The sequence below is a fragment of the Xylocopa sonorina genome, chromosome 4 (assembly GCF_050948175.1).
Source record: "Xylocopa sonorina isolate GNS202 chromosome 4, iyXylSono1_principal, whole genome shotgun sequence".
Taxonomy (NCBI): domain Eukaryota; kingdom Metazoa; phylum Arthropoda; class Insecta; order Hymenoptera; family Apidae; genus Xylocopa; species Xylocopa sonorina.
In genome coordinates this window covers 6,073,134-6,100,171 of record NC_135196.1, presented here as the reverse complement: position 1 = coordinate 6,100,171, position 27,038 = coordinate 6,073,134, and the positions used below count along the sequence as shown (strand labels likewise).

The 27,038-nt window shown below is 36.0% G+C and overlaps 1 protein-coding gene and 1 long non-coding RNA gene across 4 annotated transcripts in view; both read right to left on the bottom strand.

Moving 5' to 3' along the window:
• Positions 1–2,682: 2,682 nt before the first annotated feature.
• The window catches only part of Rhogef2 (Rho guanine nucleotide exchange factor 2), a 40,446-nt gene continuing 16,090 nt past the window's right edge, over positions 2,683–27,038 (bottom strand). The window contains exons 8-27 of the mRNA XM_076894331.1: positions 26,389–26,670; positions 26,222–26,311; positions 26,030–26,143; positions 25,852–25,950; positions 25,685–25,777; positions 25,424–25,617; positions 25,034–25,335; positions 24,757–24,936; positions 24,465–24,521; positions 17,603–17,738; positions 17,219–17,300; positions 16,941–16,993; positions 7,145–7,416; positions 5,740–7,035; positions 5,442–5,558; positions 5,161–5,337; positions 4,844–5,064; positions 4,551–4,701; positions 4,381–4,427; positions 2,683–3,860 (exon numbers count right to left, since the gene is read on the bottom strand). Coding sequence (XP_076750446.1) covers positions 3,762–3,860; positions 4,381–4,427; positions 4,551–4,701; positions 4,844–5,064; positions 5,161–5,337; positions 5,442–5,558; positions 5,740–7,035; positions 7,145–7,416; positions 16,941–16,993; positions 17,219–17,300; positions 17,603–17,738; positions 24,465–24,521; positions 24,757–24,936; positions 25,034–25,335; positions 25,424–25,617; positions 25,685–25,777; positions 25,852–25,950; positions 26,030–26,143; positions 26,222–26,311; positions 26,389–26,670 — 4,062 coding nt within the window. The 3' untranslated portion in view covers positions 2,683–3,761. The remainder of the gene's footprint in view (positions 3,861–4,380; positions 4,428–4,550; positions 4,702–4,843; positions 5,065–5,160; positions 5,338–5,441; positions 5,559–5,739; positions 7,036–7,144; positions 7,417–16,940; positions 16,994–17,218; positions 17,301–17,602; positions 17,739–24,464; positions 24,522–24,756; positions 24,937–25,033; positions 25,336–25,423; positions 25,618–25,684; positions 25,778–25,851; positions 25,951–26,029; positions 26,144–26,221; positions 26,312–26,388; positions 26,671–27,038) is intronic.
• LOC143423217 (uncharacterized) lies at positions 9,662–13,996 on the bottom strand. 3 transcript variants are annotated; one of them, XR_013101801.1, is made up of 2 exons: positions 13,700–13,996; positions 10,119–10,408 (listed from the first exon to the last, which is right to left on the bottom strand). It is a non-coding gene; the product is annotated as an uncharacterized LOC143423217 (long non-coding RNA). The 3 variants fall into 2 exon arrangements; XR_013101800.1 differs by lacking the exon at positions 10,119–10,408 and adding an exon at positions 9,662–9,749.

Below are 27,038 nucleotides of genomic sequence, written 5' to 3'. Positions count from 1 at the left end.
ATAAATGGTAGTAACTCTACACAACGATATAGTCTAATACTAATACTAATATTCAGTTAAATCGGAATACGCTTTCACGAAAGCACACACGTTAGTATTCACGTAATCACACACTACATTACATTCACACCTATACGAAAACTTTTTTAATTCCTCATGGCGTCATCTCTACGAGAAGCGCGCAAGCTAAACGAGCACCAGTTTCAATCTTCTTTAAAGAAATGGCGCCAACGATCTGTTAATAATTTCGATGTCGAGTAATATGATGGCAATTGAGAATACTACGCAGTCGACAAATAAGCCTGCGAACGCACCTTGAAAATAGAAATTCGTCACGACACACCTTACCAACAACAGAGGTCGACGCGAACTGACTACCACTCCCCGCGCAATCCACAGGTGCCCTTCGTGTACTCTTCCCATTCCGCTGCTACACTCAATGGAGACGACTTTGCTATTTCGCTCTCTGCTTCAACTGTAAACAAATTAAAAATTAATGATAATGGACACACGTCCAAAGCATGAATTCCAGGAAAACTCTCTTACGTATTCTTCAGAAATATTTGTACCTTTTTGCTATGATATGCACTCTGCCAGATATTTTTCAAAGAAACATTTACATCAATGAAATAAGATGAAGCTATATATTTGAAAAGGTGTTGGATCAGTTTATTAACACTGGTGGAGTATAATATATAAATTGTTGGAACTGTTCTTTGTAAAACATTTAAGAACAAGTAAATTAAAGCTATAACAACAAATTAAATATATGCGGTTCAGATATCGTTATGCATTCCTGTCGACATTTTACATAGATAGTAACGTGTACTTAAGAAACTGTAAATTGTAGTAGAAATGAAAATGCTAGGATCTGTTCGTGCAGGTATACATTAAAAGAATGTAAAAAAAAAAACGTTAAGTGATAATTTAAAATTTACTAAGTATTTTAATGCGGTAAGAATATAATAATAATAGTAATTAATAATATCAACTAATAAAATGTTATTAAATACTTTATACACGTATATAGTTATGTATTTATAATTATTCGTACTTTATCATTGGCTAATTATTAATATTTAATAGTAGCAAAGATTTTATGTAAAGAGATAAGTCTTTCTTGCACGATCAGTCCTTTGTTGCAAAGTGTAGTACATTCGTTTCACTCTATGTTCTTTAGTTTGAAAATTTTATCAACAAAACGACATTAGCGTTAATTAAACAGCGATAAAGTATTTCTTATAATATTTCATCTGTGCACGATTGTACGCGCACATGTTGTTCGCTATAAATTCATTTGTAAAAGTGTTTCATAACAATTGTCGTTTTTCTTTTTCTTATCTATTGGATGTTAATAATTTTGGAGTTACCAGTTATGTTCAGGATTCTAAAAGTAGTATACAAATTTTCTTTCCGTTTCCTTATTTCTATTTCTAGATTCCATTATATACTCAAATGAGGAACTTGACTGTTCACTTAGGCAAGTATAGCACCAAGAGGCAAGCATTGTTTTTTAAAGCAAATGTCGTTAGTATGCGATATAGAAATGTCAGTACAATAGATACAAATTTGTTATTTGCTTCAATCGTTACATTTTTTAGAGTATCTATTCACTTGTATATTTTTCACTCCCCATCTTTTTTTTTTTTACATAATAATCAAACGTATTGCTATTGGCTGTACAAACAGCGCAAACAGTGATTTCTATATTCCATGATTTTTCTTTCCATAGTTAATAAATCTTAATTAAAAATTAAGCTTAATTAAAATTGTATAACTTTTACAATTGCAAATGTAGCAAATCGACTTTTAATTTTCTCCATTATAATGTTTGCAATTTGTAACGCTTGACACATTTTAAGTACATTTTCACTATATACTATATAAATTATTCATTATTTACAATTATTTAAGTTTAAACAATTGTTCCGACTTTATTATAATTTCATTGTTGATAATGTATGAGTAGAATTATTTATAATTTCCATTAAAAAATGTATATTCATATTTTTTTATATTTGTGACGAATTAAACATTTGTATTCTTCTGTGGTACACAATTTAGAAGAAAATAATAGAGGGATTAAAAAGAGTAAGGATTGAACAGAAAAAAATTGAAAAAGAATGGAATAAACTATTAATTAATACACTGTATTAATATAATGCGTGATATTAATACATTGTATTGATACTAATAATAAGTTCTTTCTTTTACCTTTTAAAGATTAAATATGTATTTTCTAACTTAGAAAGATAATTGGAGATGTTAGAAATTTATTAATGAAATTTTTATTACTTCCAAGACATCGTTAATGTAAATTATATTAGTACAAATATAGAACCGAATTTATCTTTACTGTACTGTAAAATTCAACTGTTTTCGTCTGGTAATAAATCAATAATTTTTTTTTTAATCATCTTTGAAATTGATTTCCTATAAGATTAAGTTCTTTTGTATTGACTGCAATTGCTGAATTGATAATAACATTAATATAAGTTAGAAAAATAATACTTAAAAACAGCAATATATTAATAATAATAATATAATAATAATAATAATAATAATAATAATAATAATAATAACGAATAATTTAAATATTAGAATACAAGCACGTTTGCTTTTCTACTTTATATTGTGGTAAAAGTATGGTATATTATATTAGCAATAACAATTACAAGGTGCTCGTTTTTTAAATTCATATAATTTAAAAACCAATCGACATTTGCCGCCTCTGGATCAAATATCCTGAACATTTGGTTACGGGATATAAGAAAAGTATATAAAAGCGTGTTATGTAATAATACTGCGTCGAAAGTGGTTATCTTTATATTAATGTTTTGTATTTGTTTATATACGTTGAAAAATCGACGCGTCCTCTGATTATATATATCATTATATAAATGCAAATTATGTTTCATGACTATTGAATTATTATAATAACACAGCTGGTTCCAAATTTGCCGTAGCAGATCACAAAAAGAGTATGTTTCTTTAGACAAGTAATTAAATTGTTCTAAACGCGTATTCACGTAAATATGTTTCTGTATAAAATGCGCTAGCAATATGTATCTCAAATTAATTACTAGAAGAGAGGTTGATCGATTTCGGTTTTCTAAAAGCGTCTTCGAGGGGAAATTTTCGGTGTACAAATTGTTGTATATAAAACAATATGTTATAGAAGTCGATGTCGTACAAGACACGGTGTAACAACTTTTTATACAGTAATAGGTATCGTTTAAATAGTGTAGCAGTATAGGTTTTAAAATAATTCACAGTAAAAGAATTCTTCGATAAGTATACGAGAACACCCGCTTAGATCATTAATCTGTGTACTTATCAGAGAGAATTAGTATTGTATAAGAGAGACACTATGTTTGAGTACGTTTAGCAATCTATTTGGGATTCTCAATATTTCTGTCGATGAGATTTCTTTCATCGTATTATTTTAGAAACTACATTGTTATACTATTCAATAATGGAGACGAAATTCATGCAATTTCCAGTCATTGACGATACGATGTAATGCGACGTTCGCTACGTCATGTAAATCCAGTTACATAAAATCTTTAGCAAAGGTATGATTAATCATTGACCCATGACTCTATAAATATGCATCTAACATTATTGTATTCCATAGACAGCTACTCGCCATTTGTCATTTTTTTACATAATTTTGATTTCTTCCAGTATGAGCATTCGGAAACGATCTTGCTCGTGAAATGCACCTGGTCGACATTATTCAATACAACGCATGATGAGTTTCAACCGACGCTATCCCCCATTACTTCTGTTTCCGTTTCATGCTCTGTGTGTTCCAATTCTTCAGTTGTCTCAGATTCACCGCGTGCATCCACAAATTCCTACGAACAAAAGTTATGTTAAATTTGTAGTGTGCGAATATTGTACGAACGTGAAGTTAAAATGTGATACTATGTTACAATTGAAAAAATTATGTTTACAAAACACCCAAATATGTAAATATGTTCGTATTGTAAGGAGTTACATACCTTCTTGACGCCGAATAATGAGTGGTGCTCTTAGGAATTTTTTTTAGGAAAACTAGTAAATAAATTTAATATTTACAAACATATTTTGAAAAGATATGGAATTTATATCATAATTTAAAAATGAAATTAATTTTTATCACAAAATTACAATCTTGAAATGTTTATATAAATATTATAAATAGAAAATTTGTGAAAATAGCTCGATAGTTGGTATTGTTATTATTGCAAATTTTGCACTGATTCTAAATAGTATACACAATTATTTACAATAAAAAAATTTAATTTCCCTATATTGAAAAGGTATGTAACACCTTATATGTAAAAGAGTTAAATAACAAAGAAATCCAGTAACACATTAAATTGTCTTTCTTACATCACGAGTGGGATCGTCAATACTGTTATCCTGATTTAAAATTTCACCTGAAAATAACAGAAAAAAGTTAATTATTACATTCATTTAGGCAAAGATCTATCGCGCATAAACAACTCAAGAAATGTAATCTATTTACATGCTGAAAAAAATTGAAAAAATGAAGAACTAACCGGGTTCCGTTTGTGTTTGACTTGACGTGATGCATGTCTCAGAAAATTCGCGACGTTGTATGTCAGCATCAAGAGCGTGAAGACGTTCTCTACTTCGACGTAATTCTTTCCTCAACGTTTCCCGTTCCTCTTCTCTCTCTTTTATGATCTCCTACAATTTAGAAGAAAATTAACAAGTTGCGTACGTTTAAAGATAATAGAAATCGCAAAATACGTTACTTTATTTTTTCAATTTTAAGCACCATTGCATATTTACCGTAGCAAGTTTTGTTTTTTAAAGGAAGGACTCTTACCAGCAATTGTGACAATTGAGATGTTAAAGAGTGGCAGACTGGTTGCAAACTCGCTATTGATATTGCCGGTTGCTGTGGATGAAGGTACGCACGTAGCGATGGACAACCAGTCGCCTCGCAGCTTGGTGGAGCCGTTAATGCCGATGTTCCACGCGATGCAAGAACAGTCTCTGTTTCGCTTACGTTCAATGCGGAATTTAACATTCCCACCAATTGATTCGCTGTAAATATAAAATGTTAAAGAAACAACCATATGAATCTGCTACGAGGTAGTTTAATGTGGTGATAAAAAAGGATTATTTATTAGTAAAAAATACCTTGACTGATAGCAGCCAGTATAAGTTCAGCAGGCTCTTTTTCCAGGCTAGTTGGCTCTGACGCCATATCTGCTACATATTCGTAATCTTCTTTTGGAATATTTAATATATCTGCTACCAACAGCTGCTTTTCAATTAGAGCTTGTTTAATTATCTCGTCTTTTCTCCTGAGACATTCTAAAAATTCAAGTGTAAAATAATTACGCGTAATAAATTGTTTACTTTCGAATTATTTACTCTTGTCGAGGAAATGTATGTTATGCAATAAAAAAGTAATATACCTATAGGTGTAAACACCGGTTCTGCGACATGTACAGGTGGCACTTCTACGTGAACTTCGAGCGGGTCAATTAACGATGCTTGCGTACAAGTAACTAATCGCAGTGGTTCTCCTGTAACTAATTAAAAAACGAAATAATCCATATTGAAATTTACATTCGAGTATTTTCGTATTTTACAGACACGCAGACGGATTATTTACATATATTTACATTTTACAAGAATAACTGTTAATTATCAATCTTTTAATACGTCTCAGAGAAGTATATTAAACAACACAAATATCGGTAATCACAATACCTGCTGCAGAAGGGTCAGACGAGTGTGGCTGTGGTTGTTGCTGTTTCGTTTGTTCGATCCTCGAGATCTCGGGCCCGGGAGTACTAGATGCCTCTCCTTCCTGTTCTACGCTAGTGTCTTGCGTGGATTCTTTCGTTTCCGTTTCTTGTTCCTGTTCTTGATCTGCCTTCTCAGGTATATTGTCTTGTTCTGTCGAGGATGAGTCCTCAAGTGTAGGTCCAGGTTCTTCTGGCAGTGTAGTGGGTGGAGTTGGTCTTCTACCTTGCTTATCACGAGCCTTGTACGCTTCAGCTGCCTCGGAGATATGTTTACACCATAGCTTCCGTTCTGCGGGCGATGGCGCGACTAGATCGTAGATCTGCGCACCGTTCTGCGACGTGTTGACCAGGTAAAGCGAGTTCTTGTCCACGGCGTTGTGCCTGACGAGAACCGTGGACACCTTTACGATAGGGCTCAACACGGAGTTCGCCTGGTTCGTGTTGATGAACTTTAGCAGGTACTTTTCGTCTTGTCGATGCAATAAGAGTATCGTGTCGTCCAGCAGCACTACGTGCAGGTCGACCGGCTTCGCACGGTTCTGCTCGGTTCTACGCCACTGCAATGGGCCCTCGTAGATCAATTTGTGTTTCGTGATATCTAAATTCTTAAACTCCTGAACGGTCGGATGCTCGAATCTATCGAATGCGGATCTATCGATGGTACGATGGATCTCTGCTAATCGCTGGTAATCCTCAGCCTCGCGTACTGCTTGGTTAACACAGCTGAGAATCTCCTTGCTGCGATCAAGACTTCGCAGTACAGCCATTCTCTCTTTCTCATTGCTCTCAGGCGTGTACTTTGCCAGATTCTCGAATAATAGAGGGTATTTAGTCAGTCTGAGCATCCCAGTCAAGATATGATCTTTCAGTTGTAACCTCCGGCAAAGAGGATTCGCCTCGATCTCGTTCAAGAACGCGTTCAACTTCGGATCTTTGCGACGACGATCACGGAGCGCGTCCAGTGCCACTTGCTGTTTCGCGCAGTAAGTGGACGCAGCCCTCTCGAAGGTTTCGCCGTTCTCGCCGTCGAACATGTCCAGAAGCAGATCGCCGACATCGCCTACGCACGGATTCTCTTTCTTCTTACGTTTCATCGCCTGATTGAAACGCGAATGAATCGTCATCATTTCGTCCAGATTCGAGAACAGTAATTGTATTTGGTCTAACGGAAGTGCTTGAGATTCGAGGAGCGGTTTGTGGAAGACGTGCGACAGCACTCTCAGCGCCCGCACGTGAGACCGTTCCGTGTGAAAGAGTTCTGTAAACGAGAAAACAGAGGAATTAATATAAATACGCAGACAATTTTAATTACAATTTTTAATTTACAAAGAACTCTCAAGAAAGAAGAATATCAATTCGACACCAACCATTGATGACTTCCTGCCGTTTTTTCTCTGCGTTGCTAAGGCGTGCAAGGACCTCCTCGGCGACACCCTGGCTCCAATCAGGTGGGTCCGCCTCGACATCAACATCGCTGTCCCACGAAGTCGATGTGTTTGTCGCGGAAGTGGTTGGATGGACCTGCTCCAGGCTGGTACTTGGACTGTCCAAGCTTCTCGTCGACAAACTGCTGTTAGACGAACTGCCCGCCGAATTGCCGGGAAACGACCCAGCTGGTTCGCAGTCACTGAAACCAGCCCTATAGTCAATCGTTAGCGAATTGAAGCGTTACACATTTAAACTGTACCGGCTGCTATAGCCATTTGAAACCCTTTCAATACCTATACACAAATTTGTTGATGTTATCGTTAATTATGCTTCCCAACAGTTGCCTAGAAATTGGACCACGTTAAAGGTACTCGCGTCCGATTCACTAATACGGTATGCAAATCCATAATTTCCTAAATATATCTGCAGTTTATTTTGTCTTGTATTTACTTCTAGGGCGCTGCTGTCTCTCTAACCAACGCTAAGGTCTTAAAGAGTTTCTGTGAAGAATACTCAACCAGAATAAATGATTTCTAAGAGTTTGTTAATATATTATTCGAGATTGTACGTAGAATTGTTCTTTCCGAATTTCTCCTCATTAATGTCTTTTGCAGGCGACGCTTTCTGCACACACACATATTAAAAAATGTTTCTCATTTGTGGAAGTAGTAATTCGTCACGGAACTACATGAAATAATAAGAAAGCGAACAAGCTTTTACAGTTTGTAATAGCTTACAGAATTTCAATTGGTTACTCTTCAAGAGCGTTATGTTACGAGAATCTATGGAAAGGAAGAAGAATTAATTTTTTGCAAAATAGCAAAGCGGCAGTACCCACAATTGTTGATACTTCTTAATTCTATTTAACGTCACATTTGGAAAAAAGAGATAATGACTTGTACTTATAGACATCATACGAACAGGAAATACGTCACATTCTTATCGATTTTGAATCATTGTGGTTATAGTTGGAATTACTGTATTACATAGTTCCGAAGAGTCGTTCGACGAATAACATTTACGACATTCGAGCAATTTGATATTGATAATTAACAAATCCTATATAGAACTGTTACTGGAAAATTTCTTTATTCCCAGATTGCTCGCGTTAATTAAAAAAAAATAGTGCTCTAAGCTGATGAAAATGCTATCGTGATTAATTTTACACGTGATATCTAAAGGTAAGATATACGCTACATGTTTAATCTGTTCAACAGCAAGTGTCACTATAATGGTTTCCCAGTAGACCTCATTCTGAGGCCAAGCACCACTACAATGGCTCTTGCATTATATTTTCATCAGAGATACAACTACAATTTTGACACTCTTAGTGCATTCCTAACGCGATGTCCTCATTCTTATACACGTCGTTAATATGTCCATTAAATATAAATACAAATCTGTTATGAAGTAATAATTTTCTTCTGTCCACGTGAAATTATTTAGCACAGTTGCAACACTGGTTGTCGCAACTGTCCATTATAATTTAATCCAAACATTTTAATATCCGCAGACTCAATTAACAGCACTCTAGAAAGCAGAAAACCGACGAAACGCGGCGGTAATACCATTGAGTCACGCGTCCTACAGTGGAATTGTGCGTCCCAGAACAGAAGCGTGATCCTAACGTGACACTTCTGCAGACATTTATCCGATACTCTCGAAGGACTAATTTTCTCATAGATTTAATAGCACCGCTGTTAGAATCCATACGATAGTTAACAAGTATTGCTATTAGTCATCCGTCCGTCGTTTAATTTACACACATCCGTGCATTATTGTTACCACAAATCAACGGGTCTGTCCGGATATTTATGATCACGATAGTGTCAATATCTAACGCGTGTCTATTCAGAATAGGTCTTACGTCAAGTATCAATTTTTCAGGTCAAAGTTCCTACAAAAACAAGATAAACGCTGGATGAAGAATATACCTCTCAGACCTCGTACGACGTTCATTAACAAAGGGATTCTCGCGATTGGAGGCGTTGTTTGGGAGCTCGGGGAGCCGTTCCTCGACGTTCGAGCACACGGGCGAGATGTCGTTCGACTGGTCGAAGGGTGAAGACGGTCCCGTGCAGGATATTGGACTGGTTAAGTTTTCGTTGCCGCGGGAATTAGGTCGAGGACGAGCACGTCGGGAACCGCGTTGTCTCATCTCTTTATATCTCCTTATCCCTAAAGGGCTTCCGTGATGTGGTAAAGCCGGTAACCATCGGCCACCTTCGCTATAAACACGACGTTACGTGAACACTATCGCACGAACCACAGCACAGTGTTCGCAAACGTAGAAATATCGCTGTCACAAGGACGATTGATCGCGCACCAATTTGTTTCTTCTGTCCTTCCTCAGGGTTCGCTTTCGCGCACCAGTTTACAGATGTCCAGGGTCCGTGACCGCGGCTTCACTCGGCAGATTCAACGAGGAATAGGCAAATGCGAAATCTTAAATCGATGGATAATTAGAAACGGATCGAAAGGTTCATTGTACATTTAATTACGGAGAAGTAGCGATCGCAGTGGATTTGATTCCTCGGTAACATCCTGAATTTCAACATTGAACGAAACGCTACTGCTGAGAAACTTGCTTTGCCTCACGAAACGAGAATGAAGCTGGTAAATTAAAGGGATTTCGCCTGTTTAAAGGTCACGTGTTCTTTTCGTGTTGAAAGTCGGCTAGCAGTACAATGGCATTTTAGCTAGCTTGTCGTAGTTACTACACTTCTGCTTGCGCCCCTTCTAGCAAGATCCAGGACAATTACCAAAGGGCGAGAAAATCTTGGGAAAATATTAAATCTACAACAGAATAATATTGTCCATCGAGTGACTCGTGATCAAGTAGCTGCGACGAATGTTTCACCGTTCAGATTCGAAAAAGGAAACCGATCGAAGCGTTCGTCATAGAGAAAATAATTTTCACCAGATTCTCAGAGTTTTTCATTTCTCTGGAATAATTGAATAGTGCGCCCCGGCTAGGTGTACCGAGTATAAACGAGAACTTAATCGACGTCGATCAAGCTAAGCCTTATCGAAGCCGCTCCTTCATCACTTTAATCAACCCCCTAGATATAGAAGCGACATCGACTTGCGACCGACACGCTGACTTGTGCATACAATCGTACGTAGCCATCAATGGTACCTGTATTCTTCCCAAGAGTAAAAAAAAAATCGACGTAGTTCTCTGTCTCGTGCGGTGACACCTCCTTTAACAAACGTTTGCTCAATGAAATTTTCGAACGGATACGAGAATCTTTGGATCGATAACTTTTTAGCCCTACGTTGAAATATTACTTTCCCTTTCTTTTAATAGATAAAAGATTGAACAATATTGTTAAAATAAGAATGATAATCGATCACACTGATGAATCTAAACGACACAAAAGGACACTGATCGTCGATGATGTAGTTTTGCAGTGGGACACGTACGTGGCAAATTGACCAACGATAAGGAAGCTGCGAAAAGAGAGACTTAGCCTATGGGCCGATGCATTGATTCCAAAGTATCGATTGCTTCGAAAATAAAGGGCAAGACGTCTATCTGTAGCCTGATATCGCTTTGGTCCCCATTTACAGGCGTACACACCGTACTACGACCGGATCGATACAAAACGGATCGCTTTCTTTTTCCTCCCCATTTGTGCGCATCGATCTTTTTAAAACCAGATGCATTAGCCAGCTAATTCATGCGAATCGTACTAATAGCCGCGAGGTATTAACGGTCACACTAAAAAAACGTAATATGCGGCATAAAGGGAATACATTCTCTAGCGTGTCCTATATATCTTTAAGCTTTTAGAGTCGATAAGGAAAATGCAATATCTTTTTTTTTCACCCTGGATTATAAAAAATTGAGTAGGCAAAACGAGATGAAATTAGGTACATTTGCATTGGGAAATACGTTTGCTATGTTTAAAATGTAACATATATTAATTGAATGTTAATTATTAATAATTAATCAGTCGCAAATTGTGATAAGCAATGATAAGGATTTTTTATAGAACGAAAATTGAAAATCCGAACGCTTTCGACGCTTTTCGAAATTTGGAATTATTTTCGTCAAGGAAAAATTGATTTCCAGGTGATCAGAAAATTTGCTAATGTCGAATACAGTTTTTAGTCATCATCGATACATTGTAATTACCATGTACGTGACATGTACGCCGCGAAACTATTCCCAGAAACTTATCTTTCCATTACACGAAACGCGTTCCTATGAAATTAATAATTATCTATGAACTAATTGTTCTCCACTAATCGATCCTACGCGTCGTCAGGCTAAACGCTGTTCGTGAAGCTGTTTGCTCAAGAATTTTAAACGAAGTCACGAATAGTATATAATTTTCAAAAAACTTGAGACGTAGAATAAATTGCGATTTTATAAACACTAACAAGTAGAATAATTTATAATTTTATAAAAACTTAATAGGTAGAATAATTTGTAAATGTGATGTTGCGTAGCAAAGGAATGCAATTGAATTACACTTTACGACGTATTTAAATTCTGCTTAATAGGCTAGCTGTAATTAAATGTATGATTTTTCCAATGTTTGACGAGCTTGATCAATACGTCGAGGCACAATGAGAAAAGCTAGGCCACGATGAAAAACAAAAGGTGCCGTTCTGCTGTTGGCGGAAGAGAAAGCCATAAAATAGTAATTAACCATAATGTACTTCGCTGATATTAGGATCCAACATGTTCGTCTGCATGTCCTATACGATAGTCGTAAAAAAGGGACGCCTGATTTTAAGCCTAGTATTTATATACACTATATTTACGTAAAAAATCTTTAGATATTATTTCAACAATGAACTGCTGTAAATGAAATATGCTGTGAAAAAAACGTATAATAAAAAGATCAAATTAAACATAAATAGTTTGGAATAGGAAAGCACTATTTATAAAAAGATAATCATTCTTGATTTTCACGTGTGTGCGAGCATCTGCTATTAAAAAAATTTTGAACACGGTGATCTCAATAAAATTTGTTCGATTAACTGCAATAATTACTACTCAAACAAATCTAAATAACATTTAACATCGAACTTAATGTCTTCGAACATACACGCAGTGGTCCATCACTTGAGATAAAGAAAACAAAATCAGAACGCGGTAAAACTCTTTAGAAAGGGTTATCCTTCACCGAGAAATTGTGGTAAGAGAAATAAAGAGACTTTCGTCTCACTCAGAACAAGATTTATAACATTCCTATTCTCGACGCGTGCTTACAAGGTGTTTTACGTATCTCAAGCTCGAGTCGTTAAATCACCAACGCATTAGCCACCAGCCACGGTAACACGTGTATTTTTACCAGAGGGAACGAATGCGCTCGGCATGGTTTTTATTAATGATATCACAGAATTACTGTCGTTCGTGTATCTCTCGAAATAAACGCACGACAATGACGAAGGTTCTGCGGCACGGGTTATTTATTTATCGAGCTCCGACTCAAAGGGCCACGATGTAGTTTCATGCTTCATCGAGTAAAAGTGAACTTTGCAGTTGCTTGCCGGGGTCAATAATCCCATGTAACTTTTTCAACCAAAAGATAAAACGAAAGAGAACAGGAGAAATGAAAATATCCCGATGATTTTAAAATACTGCAACAAATTAACAACTCACGAGTACGATCAAAGGTTCGCCGAATCTGAATTCAAGACAATTTCCATAATTGACTATCAAATACTCCATCATCAGAACACATTTTTCAATCGAATATCCAAACTAAATAAGCTTAAAAAATAAAAGAGCTAAAAATTGTTTATTCCATCTCCATTTTCATCTAATCATATATCCTAATGCAATTACTTCATTCGATTCTACAGGTCTGTCATATGAAACTCTTAATATTCATACGACAGAATGCGTTGAAAAGATTATTCAAGTAAGAAAATTTTTCGTTCTTCTAATTACTGAAAAACAATTACTCTTCGTGTATACCACCATGTGTGCATCATTAAGTTCATTGACGTAACAATTATTCATATCAGTCATGAGCACCTATTTTTATTCAGAGACTTGATGGGTCTTTCGTGAATTCGGGACAGAGAACTTCAATCATTAAGGCATCTTTATTAGAGAAAGAAATCTGGAAGAGTTGTTTGAATAAACAAAATACGTATGGAAAACGAGAAGCTAATAACAAACCAATGATTTCAATGAGGCTACCAAATAATGGGCTACAGAAATTGAAAAGTGTCATGTGAGTACTTTAGTAGGACAAAATAGATTAAATAAATTATTGGTACATTTATATGAAGCTCGAATGATAAATAAAATTTTAGTTAAATAAATGATTGTGAAAAGTCAACACGGTTAACTAATTTATCAGCATGCTAATTCACCGCGTCTTAGTATTGCTATTATTACAACAAGAGTTTCCAGGTGTTCAAGTATCATTGCACCCTTATTAATAACGAAAATGATGATGATTTCACTAACTATAGTTTTCATTAAATATAACCAAATAAATAAATAAATAGAATTTAACTGCTACCTTTGAAGTCGATTACGCATTCGTTCATACGTGTTTTAAAGATTTCCACTTTTCGTCTCGCGTTACTAAACGTCTCAATAAAGTATTATTGAAATTACGATTAAGCAATTTAAAGCATGATGCGTATCGCGTAATTGACACAATGTTGTGCGCGGTTAAAACGAGCCACATCCAGATGCCCGGCTTCGGAATAATTCCAACTTCCTTTAATTTTACTAATTTGAATAACCGTGACTCGCTACAGTAAGGGTTACATCTGCACAATTTTAACTGATCCATTTTTATAAATTTTATGATTTAAAAAATAACTTCAGTGCCGAATTGAATGTTCGCGATGTACACAACCCTCGTAAATAATAATGCGTGTCCAAGAACTAGCCCCAAGGACTTCCGTTTACGCCGTTCGAACGAAAAGCATTGAAATCACCAAAGAATGATACAAAATTTTCATCTGTCCTTCCTAAGATAACAGAATTGACAGGTGTACGAAATTACCTTGATCGGTGATTGTTAATCCATTTAAGTTTACATTAAAATGTTCGTCTTTTTTATGACTTATGTAGCACGTAATAACATCACAATTATTGAATGAAATCGACTGCATTCTTATACCAAAATTAGTACAGCTTATCACTTTTTACAATCATTAAACAAATTCATCTTCGAATTGTATCATGCACCCCTTAATTGAATTGAATATAATTAAGTAAAAACCAGCTTCACCCATTGGAATATTTGAATTCCCGTTGTTGTGCATTTAACTACTGCCAATGTTTCGCAATCATAGTCTGTTTATTAAAAACCCAACACCGGTTCCCTCCAATGTACCCCTAATTTCAAACCGCTGATACTTATAATTATCATTGGCCACAATTCCAACCGAATCGATCGTGTACACCAGTATCCAGCCACTAAAAATTACATAATCCCAACAGAGTTACCCCTCGATCAACCACTTCTCCGTAAAGTTTGAACGCATGCAATATAAACGTGGCAATCTACTCCCGCACAAAAGATGCAAACCTTCGATCGATTTAGGCGAGTGATGAATCTAGGCGAGGAGTGCAAGGCGATCGGACACAGGGGATGATTGAACGCCGGTTTGGCGGAGGTCGCGAGGTACGAGGATCGAGCGGAAGTAGCTGGCGGACAGGAGGAAACCGGGAGGAACGTGACGGCCGCGGGATCAGGATTCGAACGCGTCTCGGCACGAACGTCGAACGGGTGAACGCGTGGGTGTATCGCACTGTCGAAGCGGCGCAATAGCCATCCGCGGAATTGAACGTTTAACGTCAGACTGAAGGCCTTCGGGCTGGCATAACACACCTTTGCCAGAGGAAGAGGAACGCGTCGAGTCTGCGCCGTTTGCACGTGGACGGCGGGATCTAGAGCGTCGAGAAAGCGAAGAGTCGCCGGCTAAGAAGCGGAGGGCCCTGCCAAAAATCTATACACGGTGTGTCGGAAAAATTCCAGGGCCGTTTAAAGGCCGGGAATAGACCCAGTTCCAGCTGGTTTTATCGAGGGGCGTCCGAGCGGCTGCAAATCGGCCGAAGACGTGTCTCTCATGGGATCTAGGCGAATGAATGGAGAACGGGTTTCTAGAACATGAAATGATCGATGCATTGGGAATTTTATGAGGCATTTCGAGTATGGCGAGTCTGTTTGTCTGTTTGAAAGCACGGCCTTGGAAATCAGGTTGTTAACGATTGAGTGTTACCGACTCTGAATGGGTACCAAAATATACTATGGACAACTGATCGCGACTGGACTGGTGCATGAATAACAAATTGACAAAAATAAATTTGAAATCTGTCACTCTAATACGTTTGCTAACTCTAGTGCTAAATTAAAGTTACCAAATGAGTTTTATAATCTGATGAAAAAATTGTTTTTAAATAGAGTAAAGTTTAAGGGACCTCTAATACACTTGAGGTTCGAATGAATTTGATTAATTGCTATTTGATGATTGGATACTTAAAGTCACATAAATAAGTTCAGGTTGGTAAGTTGATTTCTGGTTATTTGAATACAAGTGAAGAAATTTAAATAACTTGGTTACTAACTTAAGGGATGAGTTGCACAATGTGGATCAATGATTTTACCACTTAAAATGTGTATTTTTCGGTAAATGAATGAATTTTAATATCATGTAAAGATAAACGATTTTCAAAGATATTAAGACAGGTGTAAATAAACTTTTACCAATCGTAACGACTGGATTTCAAATTTACTTTTACGCTTTAATGACTGAAACATAAATCTCTGGTACTTCGTTACTCTGCAAAATAAATTTTAGTAGTTATAACGGTCCGTGAATGAAATAATGATATAGTATGCGAAGAATGTATAAGTTAATATCGACCTATTTCCTTGTTTATGCAACAGTATAATGTTTCAGACCCACCCTATATTTATTCCTTCCAGGCAGCCACGTGAAAAGCGAAACGCCAAATAGTGATGCCTCAAGGTTGCTAGAATGCACCATGAACGATCCAATCCTTGTATGTGCAATTTTATCATCGTTGAATATTTTCACTGAGAAACCGGGTAAACTTCTATTACGTCACTTTTTAAAAATAAATTCCGTGATCGTAGATTTGGATGTACCGAACAAAGAAAGAAAACAGCACGAATATTCTAACAATTTGATTTTAGTTAGGGTAGAGGTGCGATCCAGAAAGAAATTGCAGAGTTTTCTATATTTTCAATAGTACGAGTTTTTAAATTTTGATTTCAAGAAACTTCAGCCTGTTTAATAATAGAATTCAAGGTAAAATAGTTAAAGTTTGTTATTCTATTGATTGATGCTGTTGCTTCGTGAATTTATAAATAGTTCCAATAAAGTTAAATGGTGTACAGTGAACCCATGTGTCTTAGCAAAGACTTATTCACCGTGCCACGTAGACATAAACGCGAAATCCAAATTCGTTCAGAACCAACGCCGATCTGCGTAACGTCTCTATTTTGGCAAATATACAATTGCGTAATAACGCAGCAGTGACAGTTTGACAGAGCAGTTGAAGTATATACAATTTGTTATTTCGTATCGATAAGAATGTGAATATTTTACTAAAATATTCCCAGTTATATTATATAAATATATACTAATTTTTGGAATAAAAAAAAAGCTTCAAGATATGGTGTTTGAAAATTGACTGTTAGAGGATTTTGTTGGATGTGCATAGTTATAAGTTATGTTAGTAATTATCATGCATTTTAAACAGTAAAGATATCTACTCACTTTGTTTTGGAGAGATTTGGATCGCTGGTCTTCCTCTTTTCTCGTAGCTGTCGCTGCAATGAGAATAGTTAAAATAATACATACCAGTGGTGAACGCTGAATTAAGTCATTCAACATAAAATTACTTTTCAACAGAATTTATGTAAGAATAAATTTCGGAAAATTTGACCAACACTTTCAGTGCCTCGAAATTTTAGTTCATTCGTCGAATCACCTAATTCCGTACTATATTAAAGGTGTTTTGTGGTTTGGAGGTGTAACATTCTTTGGATTCTTACCTTGTGATGTATTCGCTCCTTGTAACTTTCAGACCTGTTTATGTTTGACGTCTTTGGCTTACTGGAAATATTTTGCTGCACCCTAAGTAATCGTAATTAATAAAGCGTAAATTAATATCTATAACAGAAATCAACTAGGCGACTGCAATGGATGAAATGAAAACGATGCGTGAACACATGGAATATACTATAGAGATGTTCAATGTACAAAAACGATGACACAGAACTTGCGATGTGTGAAAAGAAAAGATGCAAGAATTCGTTAGAAAATATCTTGTAAGATGCGTGTACGATTTGAATTTAGGTATGGACAAAAAACGGTATTGAAGCAATTCAAAGAAAATGTTCTTTTCAGCGATTCGATGTTAAATACGAGGAACATACATTTCAGAAATATCTTCCCGCGAGGAAGGATTGTCCATACTATCGGGGTGATCGGAGACTCCGCTGTGAACGGAAATGCGTCCTCTTTCGCTACTGCTACGCGCGCTTCCGGCTACACCGCCCCCGCGATGTTCTCCTGAAAACATGAAACAAGCAAGTGCATTCATTAATTGTTTCAATACATGTGCTACTCCGATATACATTTCGCTAATTATTAGCAAAACGATAAAATATATTGTTGCGTTATTTTCATTTTAGTAACAATATTAATAAACAGAATCAAACGATGATCTAAAAAATAAAACGTAAAGTTACTACGATTTTATGGTACGATTCAATCTGTTTTGTAACGTGTAGTTGTAGAATACAAAGTACATTTTAGTGTACTATATTCTTCTATAGTTTCAATGTTGTGTTGTTCTCAATTAAGTTATCGCACCACCCTCTTTCACGAAGAAATGAAGAATCTAACAGAGTAATAAAATCGCAGCAGCATAGAATCGGCGACACAGGGCGGTTAAATTATTTTGATTCGCACGAATGCAACACAAAAATACCATCAGAGGTATGTTGCAGGCGAACTTATCGATTTTCGATACTATGTACTTCTCTACCCTTATTTTTCCCTCTCAGGTAGACACGTTCTCCCGAAATGCACGCAATTTATGAAAAACAGCATGAAACGTCCAAAGGAAATGCACGCGTGACGTGTAATCGATGTTATTCTATTTTAAAACAAAAATAATTCCATATACTACAATTCAACGAAAGAGAATCGTGAAGAATAGCGACAAGTATCTATAATTAACGGGAACTGAAGTTAATGAATATTTTATTTGGAGGATTGAATCTACACAATCACGAAAATTGCATAAAGGCCACGGTAGTTCCATCATTTTTTAGAAATTACAGAAATGTGATTAGAATATCTGTAACATACCAATTTAGTTGATTTTATTCGGGAATTGCGTGCGGCAGTATGGAAATGCTGCCAGACCGTGGCCGATAATGGAAATGAAACGAATATTTCGATTTTCACTCGTCTATTTAATGCGAGCCAGCATCGAATTAACACAGGCCACGGTGTCTGGCGATTCTCCAACTATTCAGTCTTACGCGGAGGCTTATCAGGTAAGGAATGCGACTCAGGGTAAAAGCAGATCACGAGAGTGTATGCGAACAGGGTAGTTACATTAATCTTCAACTACGTAAGCATACAATCGATTTATTACGTCAGTATATTATACGTCATAAATCGTCCATTGGAACGTACTACAATGCAATAAAACTCTAATTACAGAGAATAAGCAATCGACAAAATTACGCTGGAAAAATCGATATTTTTATACCGAATTTGCGTATTGTACTGGTATACAGTTCTTAGTTTGGAGCTCTTCGAAGAAATTTCTCATCTCTAACTCTCGAAGAAAAATAAGCGATTATTCGATAACCAAGTAAAACTGTTTTTCCACAGCTGTGGGGGGCTAAAAGGCTATCGTCTGCTAAATTAATGCCCAGCAATTATAAACATTACTGACATTTCGTCGCGTCTCTTATTAAAATCTCTTAAATTATCTGAGAACTTAATTCTACCAATGGTTGACCATCGTTAACCGCGTAGAAGTGCGGATCTATTGGATGGAAAAATAATCCGACTAAAATCGTCCGTGATTTCATCAAAGACCGCGACGTTAACATTTCGCTGACTGGTAGGGGAGGAAAAAAGAAGAAAAAAAAAACCGTGAATGACTGGATAAATATCCGATGAAGATTCGTACCACCTAAAAATACCGTCGTAAAAAAGTTGATGCTCTTGAACCCCGTAAGCAGACAGATAGTTATAGATCGGCAGGGGTAGGTATGCTGAGGGGATGCAACGAAGGAAAAGCTCGAGTCTCGAGTATTTTTAGATAGGGCGATGTAGGCGCGTGTCGCAGAGGCCGGAAACCGTTTTGTGGGCACCTCCTTCCCGTTTTCTTCTTCGTTGTTGTCGTTGCCGTCTGCGCTTGTGCTGCGCGAGATCTATCTTATTTTCCTTCCTCTTATTCCAACGCATTCTTGGCATATAGTTACAGCAGCGACCAGCCATCATTCGTCAAATAAAGTCAGCGAAAGGATACGAAACTGTGCAACATTGTACAAGTACGGACGATTCTTTGACACGATCCTTTGTGAACATTTTTCATATTTCTTTCCGTAATATGTGTCTTGCAGAGAACTTATTCAACAGATAGCTAAAATACCTGTACTCTGATAAATTATTTTTCGAATAAAGTATTAAACAAATTATTATACTTGCTAGAAGTTCTAGAAATCTGACCATTCTTTTAGGTCGTATTGACAAATTGTACATTTTTTGTTTGGCAGGATGAATAGATTCCTCTTCTTAAGTTAATTTATTGTTTGAATATTTTGAAGATGGAGGAAAAAAGATTACATTCTAAATTATAAAACTATGTGCAAAATTGTTAGGATAAAGAAATGAAATTTCCCTCTGTCTTTAGAAATTCTAACTTTTTATCTGAAAACATATGGAAAAAGAAAGATTGATAGATGGAACATTTGGGCTGAGAAGAGTATTAGATTATAAATTGTACGAGTCGTTTACACGGCTACGTACGATTGCTATCTAAACCCTGATCTAATTTTGTCTAGATACGCAGTACATTGTACGATCGCAAGGTTCTGTTTAGAAGATATTTGTCGAATTATCGTCCATAAGCCTCACGAGGAAACGCTGCTCCGTCCCTCGTTTAGGTTTTATAGATGCAGCGAAAATTTATGAACGTATCTGGTGCGTAACAAGCGGCGAGAAATTTCTATTGAGTAGTTTGTTACAGCCTCGCGGATTCCGTTTTTAACATCAACGAACCCGTCGAAATTTTTCTTTTTATCGCGGAAACGTTTACTCCTGAACGCTTCGAACTTTCAGCATTACTAATCGAGAATGAAGTTTACCGTAGCCGTGCCAATCAAAACTTTTCATACGCACGCTGACTTCATAGAAGTTTCAAAGATTGACAAGTAATTGAACGAGCTCGGTCTTCTCGAAATCAAACGAGCCAAGTAGCTGAAAAATACGAGAAAACGTCTTACGCGGATGAAAAAAATTTATTTAGCACTGGTGTCTGATTCTTTTCTTTTCACGCCCATTCGTGAATTCATTTAGTAAACGCGAAAAACAGAACACGAGGTGAAACAAACCTGTCTCTTTCGGCGCGCCACTAATTTCCTTCGCAACAGCGTCGTCGAACTTGCCCGAGGTGTCGGTTTCATCGTAGAACGCACTGTCGTTCAAATTTTCACAACACGTTGACACGTTCAAATCCAAACTGACGATCAACGCCGTCTCTATGATGTCGCTTGGCACGCGCGTCTTTCTCACAGCGGCAAAAGTCTCCCAAACTTTCCCGGCCAGCGAGCCTTTGCTCACGTGCGGCACCCCAGGCCTCTGCTTGATCGTTTTCACCTTCGTTTTCTTTGCAACTTTGTCTTTGCTAACTTTCTCGAGCACCACCGTCGAACCTAATCCGATTGATACATTTTTCGAACGTTTCCTTCGCGTTCGAACATTTAAAATCCGCTTGGATTTCGAAGAATCTCCGTTCGTATTTAAAATAATATAGTAGAGCCAAACAACACAAATAAATTAATTAAATACGCTGTAATCTCCGATAAGAACACATTAATTTAATATATTGACATTTTACTAAAGAACAATAATTTTCTGCAATTTTTTTGCATTTTCCTATTTTCATGAGCGATAACAGGAAGCATATAATATATATTGTTATAATTATCTCAGAATACGTTTTCTTTCAACGAAACATGAAATATTTTTACAAATCTGTACATCAAATAAATTCTATTCAAACACGAAAATTGGAATACTACATGCTAAATCCTAAATACCAAATGTTTTTCTATATACTGTTAAAATTCATTAAGAGTTTACCGAAAAAATGGTTTTCAATCTAAACTTTGTTACTTCATTTACGCCTGTATTTCTCTTGATAAATATTACGATAAGATACGCGATAACTAAACGACAAAATATCCAACCGCAACCGTACGTAAAATTACCCGAAAATCAGACACTCGTACCATCCGGATGGTAACGCGTCCAACGGAGCCCCTTCGAACCAAACGGATTATTAGATATTCACGCGATCTTTACCGTCACCCTTCAGCTTCCGATTGAATCTGTTCCTGCATCTCTCCGAGGAAAGCCTGAAGCTGGCGAAGCCAGCGATCAGGGGCGAGGGGTTGGTACCCGTTGGGTAAGGGTTGCGGTCCGGTTCCCCCTCCAAGGGATCGCGCAACTGTTGCACCTCGACCATGTGCACACCTCGATGCTCCGCCGCCGTGAGTGAATATAATCGGGGCGGTTTTCTCTACTTCTCGCGGCAACAACCGAGCTGACACTAATTTCCCTCGAAGCCACGCACTCGCTTCTTTTCCGCGGAGGCTGACGCCGTTGGTTTCCGGTTAGACCCCACCAGATCTCGCTTCCCCGCTCGTTTTACAACCACGTATACAAGCGTACACACACACACACACAGAGACTAATGTACAGGGTGTGCGTGCAATTCTGATTTTCCCAAGACCCTCCGGTTTACCCTCGGGTTACATCAAGGACGATCTTCGCGTTCGAGATATTGATGTGCTTTAAGTCGCGCTTAAAGGGTGGCTTTCTACCGTTCAACCTCGTCTCTATCTTCTCTTGCGGTGTGAACAGATAATAATTATCAAACTCCCGCTTCGTTCTGTTTGTCAAAAGCTGATTATCAAGAGCCGTGTTATTCTATGAGCTTGAAGAGCTTTTACCCCTTAGTTCTAAGAGACAACAGTTTTTGGAAATTAACGTTCCCGTGTTTCCGATGAACTAATCTATGGTTTCAATATTATTATAGGCAGTATACTCTGAATGATATGTTTATATTATTACTGTATATGGATTTCCGATGCTAATCAGTAAAACGGTAATAAACGAACATGTAAGTGTATGTGTGGTGTTAATCTTCTTGTATGGAACCGAACGAATTTATACTAAAAGCACAGAAATTTGCGCAAAATGCCTATACGTGTTGCACGTATGTACAAGTATATTTGCTATATAGAATTACTGATACACTCTGTATACAAATATTAATCTATGCGATCAGATTCTAGTCCCCTTTCCGTGGTTTCCTCTCCTCTGTTCTTCCTTCCTTCCTCTCCCCTTTTATAAATTCAGTAGGAAAGAGCATAGCACAGAACCGACACAATACGTTTTGCGAAACTTCCTTATCGAGAAGTGTGATTATAGTAGCAACGCTGTTCGATAAGAACCACCTACACTCACTGCTTCAAGCATACGAACCATCGATTATGTATATCAACATTGACACTGCTCTCTTTAATCTTTCGTTTTGAAATGATCACAAATGTGTCGAAGGAAAAGTTTAATAATATTGATGACGTTATATGATTTAATATAGTCCGTGTTATTAAAAGAATCGTTATTCCACAGAAGTGGAATAATTCCCAATACGTCTATAGTAAATTTATGTGTTTATCCAATATTTGTATAATGTTACAGAAAGATCTTATTCAGATAGTCTTTTAAGTTGATACTTAAAAGGGCTCGAAAAAGGATGTCGATATAGAAGTACCAGGGACCTTGACCACACAATTCTTGGCAAATTTCTTAAGAGGAAATTTTTGCACAGCTACACACACTTCTTTCACCACTGACGCGCAAGTTTAAAACTAATTTTTAATAAGAAAGAATACGTTAAATTAACTTTGCAATGTATAGTGGATGCCTCCAACAAGACAAACATTCGAGACAATGGCTGACCTACGTTCATCAAGGAATGGCTCGTTCAAAACGAAGACAGTAAACGTCGAGATAGCGGATAACGTGAACAAAAAGGAAAAAAGTGTTTTAGCCATACTTATGGAGTTAAATATGTATGCGTAATTGCGAGTGGTTACGATAGTGCAACACATAGCAAAACATTGTAAAATTTGTCACTCACGATGAAAAAGGTATGTTTAACAAAGAGATTGACCTTTGTTGCATCATTATGTTAGATAAACATACGATAAAATCTGTTTAAAGCTGATTATATGGTTTTTCATGAATTTTACCAACGAATTGAATAAGTTGAGTTGAAGGAAAGCTTATATAATGTCGTAATTTTATTACATTGTTTTTGTATTTTTTTTCTTTTGTACTATCGAAGAAAATAATTTCTATTCTATTCTCTTTATATCTAAAATAACCAGAAATATATAGGCGGCACAAAATTGCTCTGAAGAACGTTGTACATAAAATGTAGATTTTGTTCCAAGAAATGCTAAATTTAATGGCGTTTGGTGAGTTATCGCTTCATACAGCGAATGAACTGATTAATATGAACGGCCGTATTCTTATCTTATACATAAAAACAAAAGAAAAAAAGGAAGATGTTTACTGTTTATTATTCGCACGAATTCGTGGATTTGAATACTCGTACCATAATATTCGAAAAATAAAAATTGTTGTTGAAAACAATCAGAGTAGAATGATAAATATTTCAAAATGAAACAGCTCTATATAAACATTGTAACTGCAAAAATTGCACAAATAATAAGCCATTATAACATAATGGCAAGTATAATAGAAAATGTCACTTATACAAATTATAAAATTATATTAACCTAAAACTATTCTTAAAAATATATTAATCTTGAACTTTTAGAAAATTGTAAGTTTCGAGTTATGTTATTAAACGCAATGAATGGACGGCATCTTTTACCATTATAGAATGAAAACGTAACATTTTCTACTTGAAAATCGGTTGATTTAATTAATTAATATAGACAATAGACTTACCATTTTCTCCGTCGGTCAGTGCACCACTATCTTCTTCGCTCCTCTTAATTTTATCAACTGTAACAATAGCACATTATGTATTATACAAATAGGTTATAAAAAAAGTATTAACTTTAATATAAAAAAGTATTAAACTTAATATAATATTTAAATTACTTGTGTAGTAATTTTATTTATGACATACGTAAATATAAAATAAAGGAAGGAAGATACAATTTTTAATTGAAGAGTGGGAAATAAGTGAGTTTGTAATAATTACAGTTTCATGGTATAATGTATTCCAATTACTTACCATGAAGTATATGATTTTGAGAATGATGGTGATGATGTGATGATGGCGGTTTCCTTTCAGGCCTGATACGTTCCATCAATTTACTTATACGATCGTTACCCCTCTCCTTCCTAACCAATGGTCCTGGACAATTTTCTTCTACTACACGAACACACTGACGATGAACACTTAAAGAACAATCTGTAATGGAGAAAAAAATATTTATATATTGTTGTTGCCATTAGTATTATTAGCATAATATTATAAAAAATATTAATATTCACATAGTTTTACGTACCACTACATAAATATCCTTGGGGTCCAATTCCACCAATGATAAGTTGACAATGATTACAATAAGTAATAGTAAAATATTGATGAGCTACAAAATGGTGTCCCCTGATTGTCACTTTTCTTGTTTTTCCCGTAAGCAGACGCGCTTTGAGATTTGATTTATCTTTTGCAACAAAAGTAGGTACTCGGTCAAGTGATACTGGTCGGACTTGAAAAATCTTAGTTAATATTGTCGCTAGACCAGCTGCTGTTGTAAACTGTCGCAAATCTACATGCTCTTTCTCTATATCATCTCTGAAATTATCTCTATACAAAAATAACAATATAACATTAAATGTTATCAAATTCTAAAAATTAAAAACACATAAAAATAAATTTTTATCAATAAACTTACAAGTAAGGATCCATTTTAGGTAAGAGGTATGTTTCTATGATTCTTGTTTCTCGAGTCTTGTCAGATGCACTTTCATCCAATTGAGCATCGCATGGACCAAATAACGTACCCAGTCCAGCAGTTCTCTTTTGTTGAAAGTCCGCAAGTTGCTCGTTCAGTTCCTCCTTTGCACGTGTACGTGCTTTCCAGAAAATCTGTGAAAGAAAGTTAATATTTAAAATATCGTATGAAACAAATACTACTATACAATTGAATACATACTTTTCGTAAAATCTCCTCTTTATCGGATTCCTTCAATAGAACATCGTCTATTTCGTGTGCTACATTTTCGTCTACATTATGCAGACGGAGAGGCTACATAAAACAATTTCAAGTATAACGTATTGCTTATATATTGAAAATAACAATCTATTTTTCTAATTACTTACTGCACCAGGTACTAAAAAACTAGAATGAATTTCATATGCCCACTTTCTCATCTCTTTTGCATTGCCTTCTTTGTACAGATCCGTTACTAAATAGAACAACTGGAATAACACGAATAATGTTAGATTTATAAAGAAAATCTATGGGCAAAATTAACATCGTATACCATGCAATACTTACCAAACTGGAGGGATCACTGTTAGATAAAACATAATTAATAAATACAGCAAGATGCGCGTGGTGTCCCCATAATCGGGACAAAGATTTGAATGGGCCGTGATCTTCCAACTGCCCCTAGAATAATGATTAATTGTAATGAAATATTAATATAATTCATTTAATAATAAAGGAAAATAGAAATATGAAACTCACAACTTCTTGATCACTCATATCATCATCTTCCATTGACATGATTGGCTGTTGTAATGTTGGTAATCCAGGAATGCTGTCATTTAATATTGTCTGGAGGAAGAAAAATACATAAATAACTACTGTTTAATTATCTGGAACATGAAACTTCTATAAAAAGAAAAGCTTACATCATTCATAGTAGAACTGGATGTATCATTTCCTGGACTAGCAACTGGATATGGTGGTGGCGGAGTTCCTGGTGGAGTGATATGAGGTAAATCATCTATATCAATGTCACTATGCCTTACATGCCTTGGAGGAGAAAGGTCATTCATTGATTCTGATGCTATTAAACGTCTACTAGCTTCTGATGGAGAAATAGTTGTTGTTCCCAATTGTTCTGGGCTGGATTTTGTTCGTTGGTGCTTATTAAGTGAATTTGAGGAACCCAAATTTGCACCCTGCGAAAACTATAAGAAAATTAAATACTTATTTACTAAATGACGAACAGCAACTGAAATGTTATTGGTGATACTATGTTAAATATATAAGAAAAGTAGAACATTGTGCAATTCATTATGCAAAAATATGGTAAGATATATTATGTGCATATCATTGCTAAATTTTATATATATATGATATAAAGACAACTAAATACTGCAATCATAGTAATTGAAATAAAACATATGCTTATTGAATAAGTTTTGAAAGATACATACTAAATAACCATAGACTTACTAAATCACAGAGACCACAATTTCAGTGCACACCACAACCATACTTAAAATACATTACTTAATGAAATATATTATTCAAGCAACAACATTTCGATAACAAA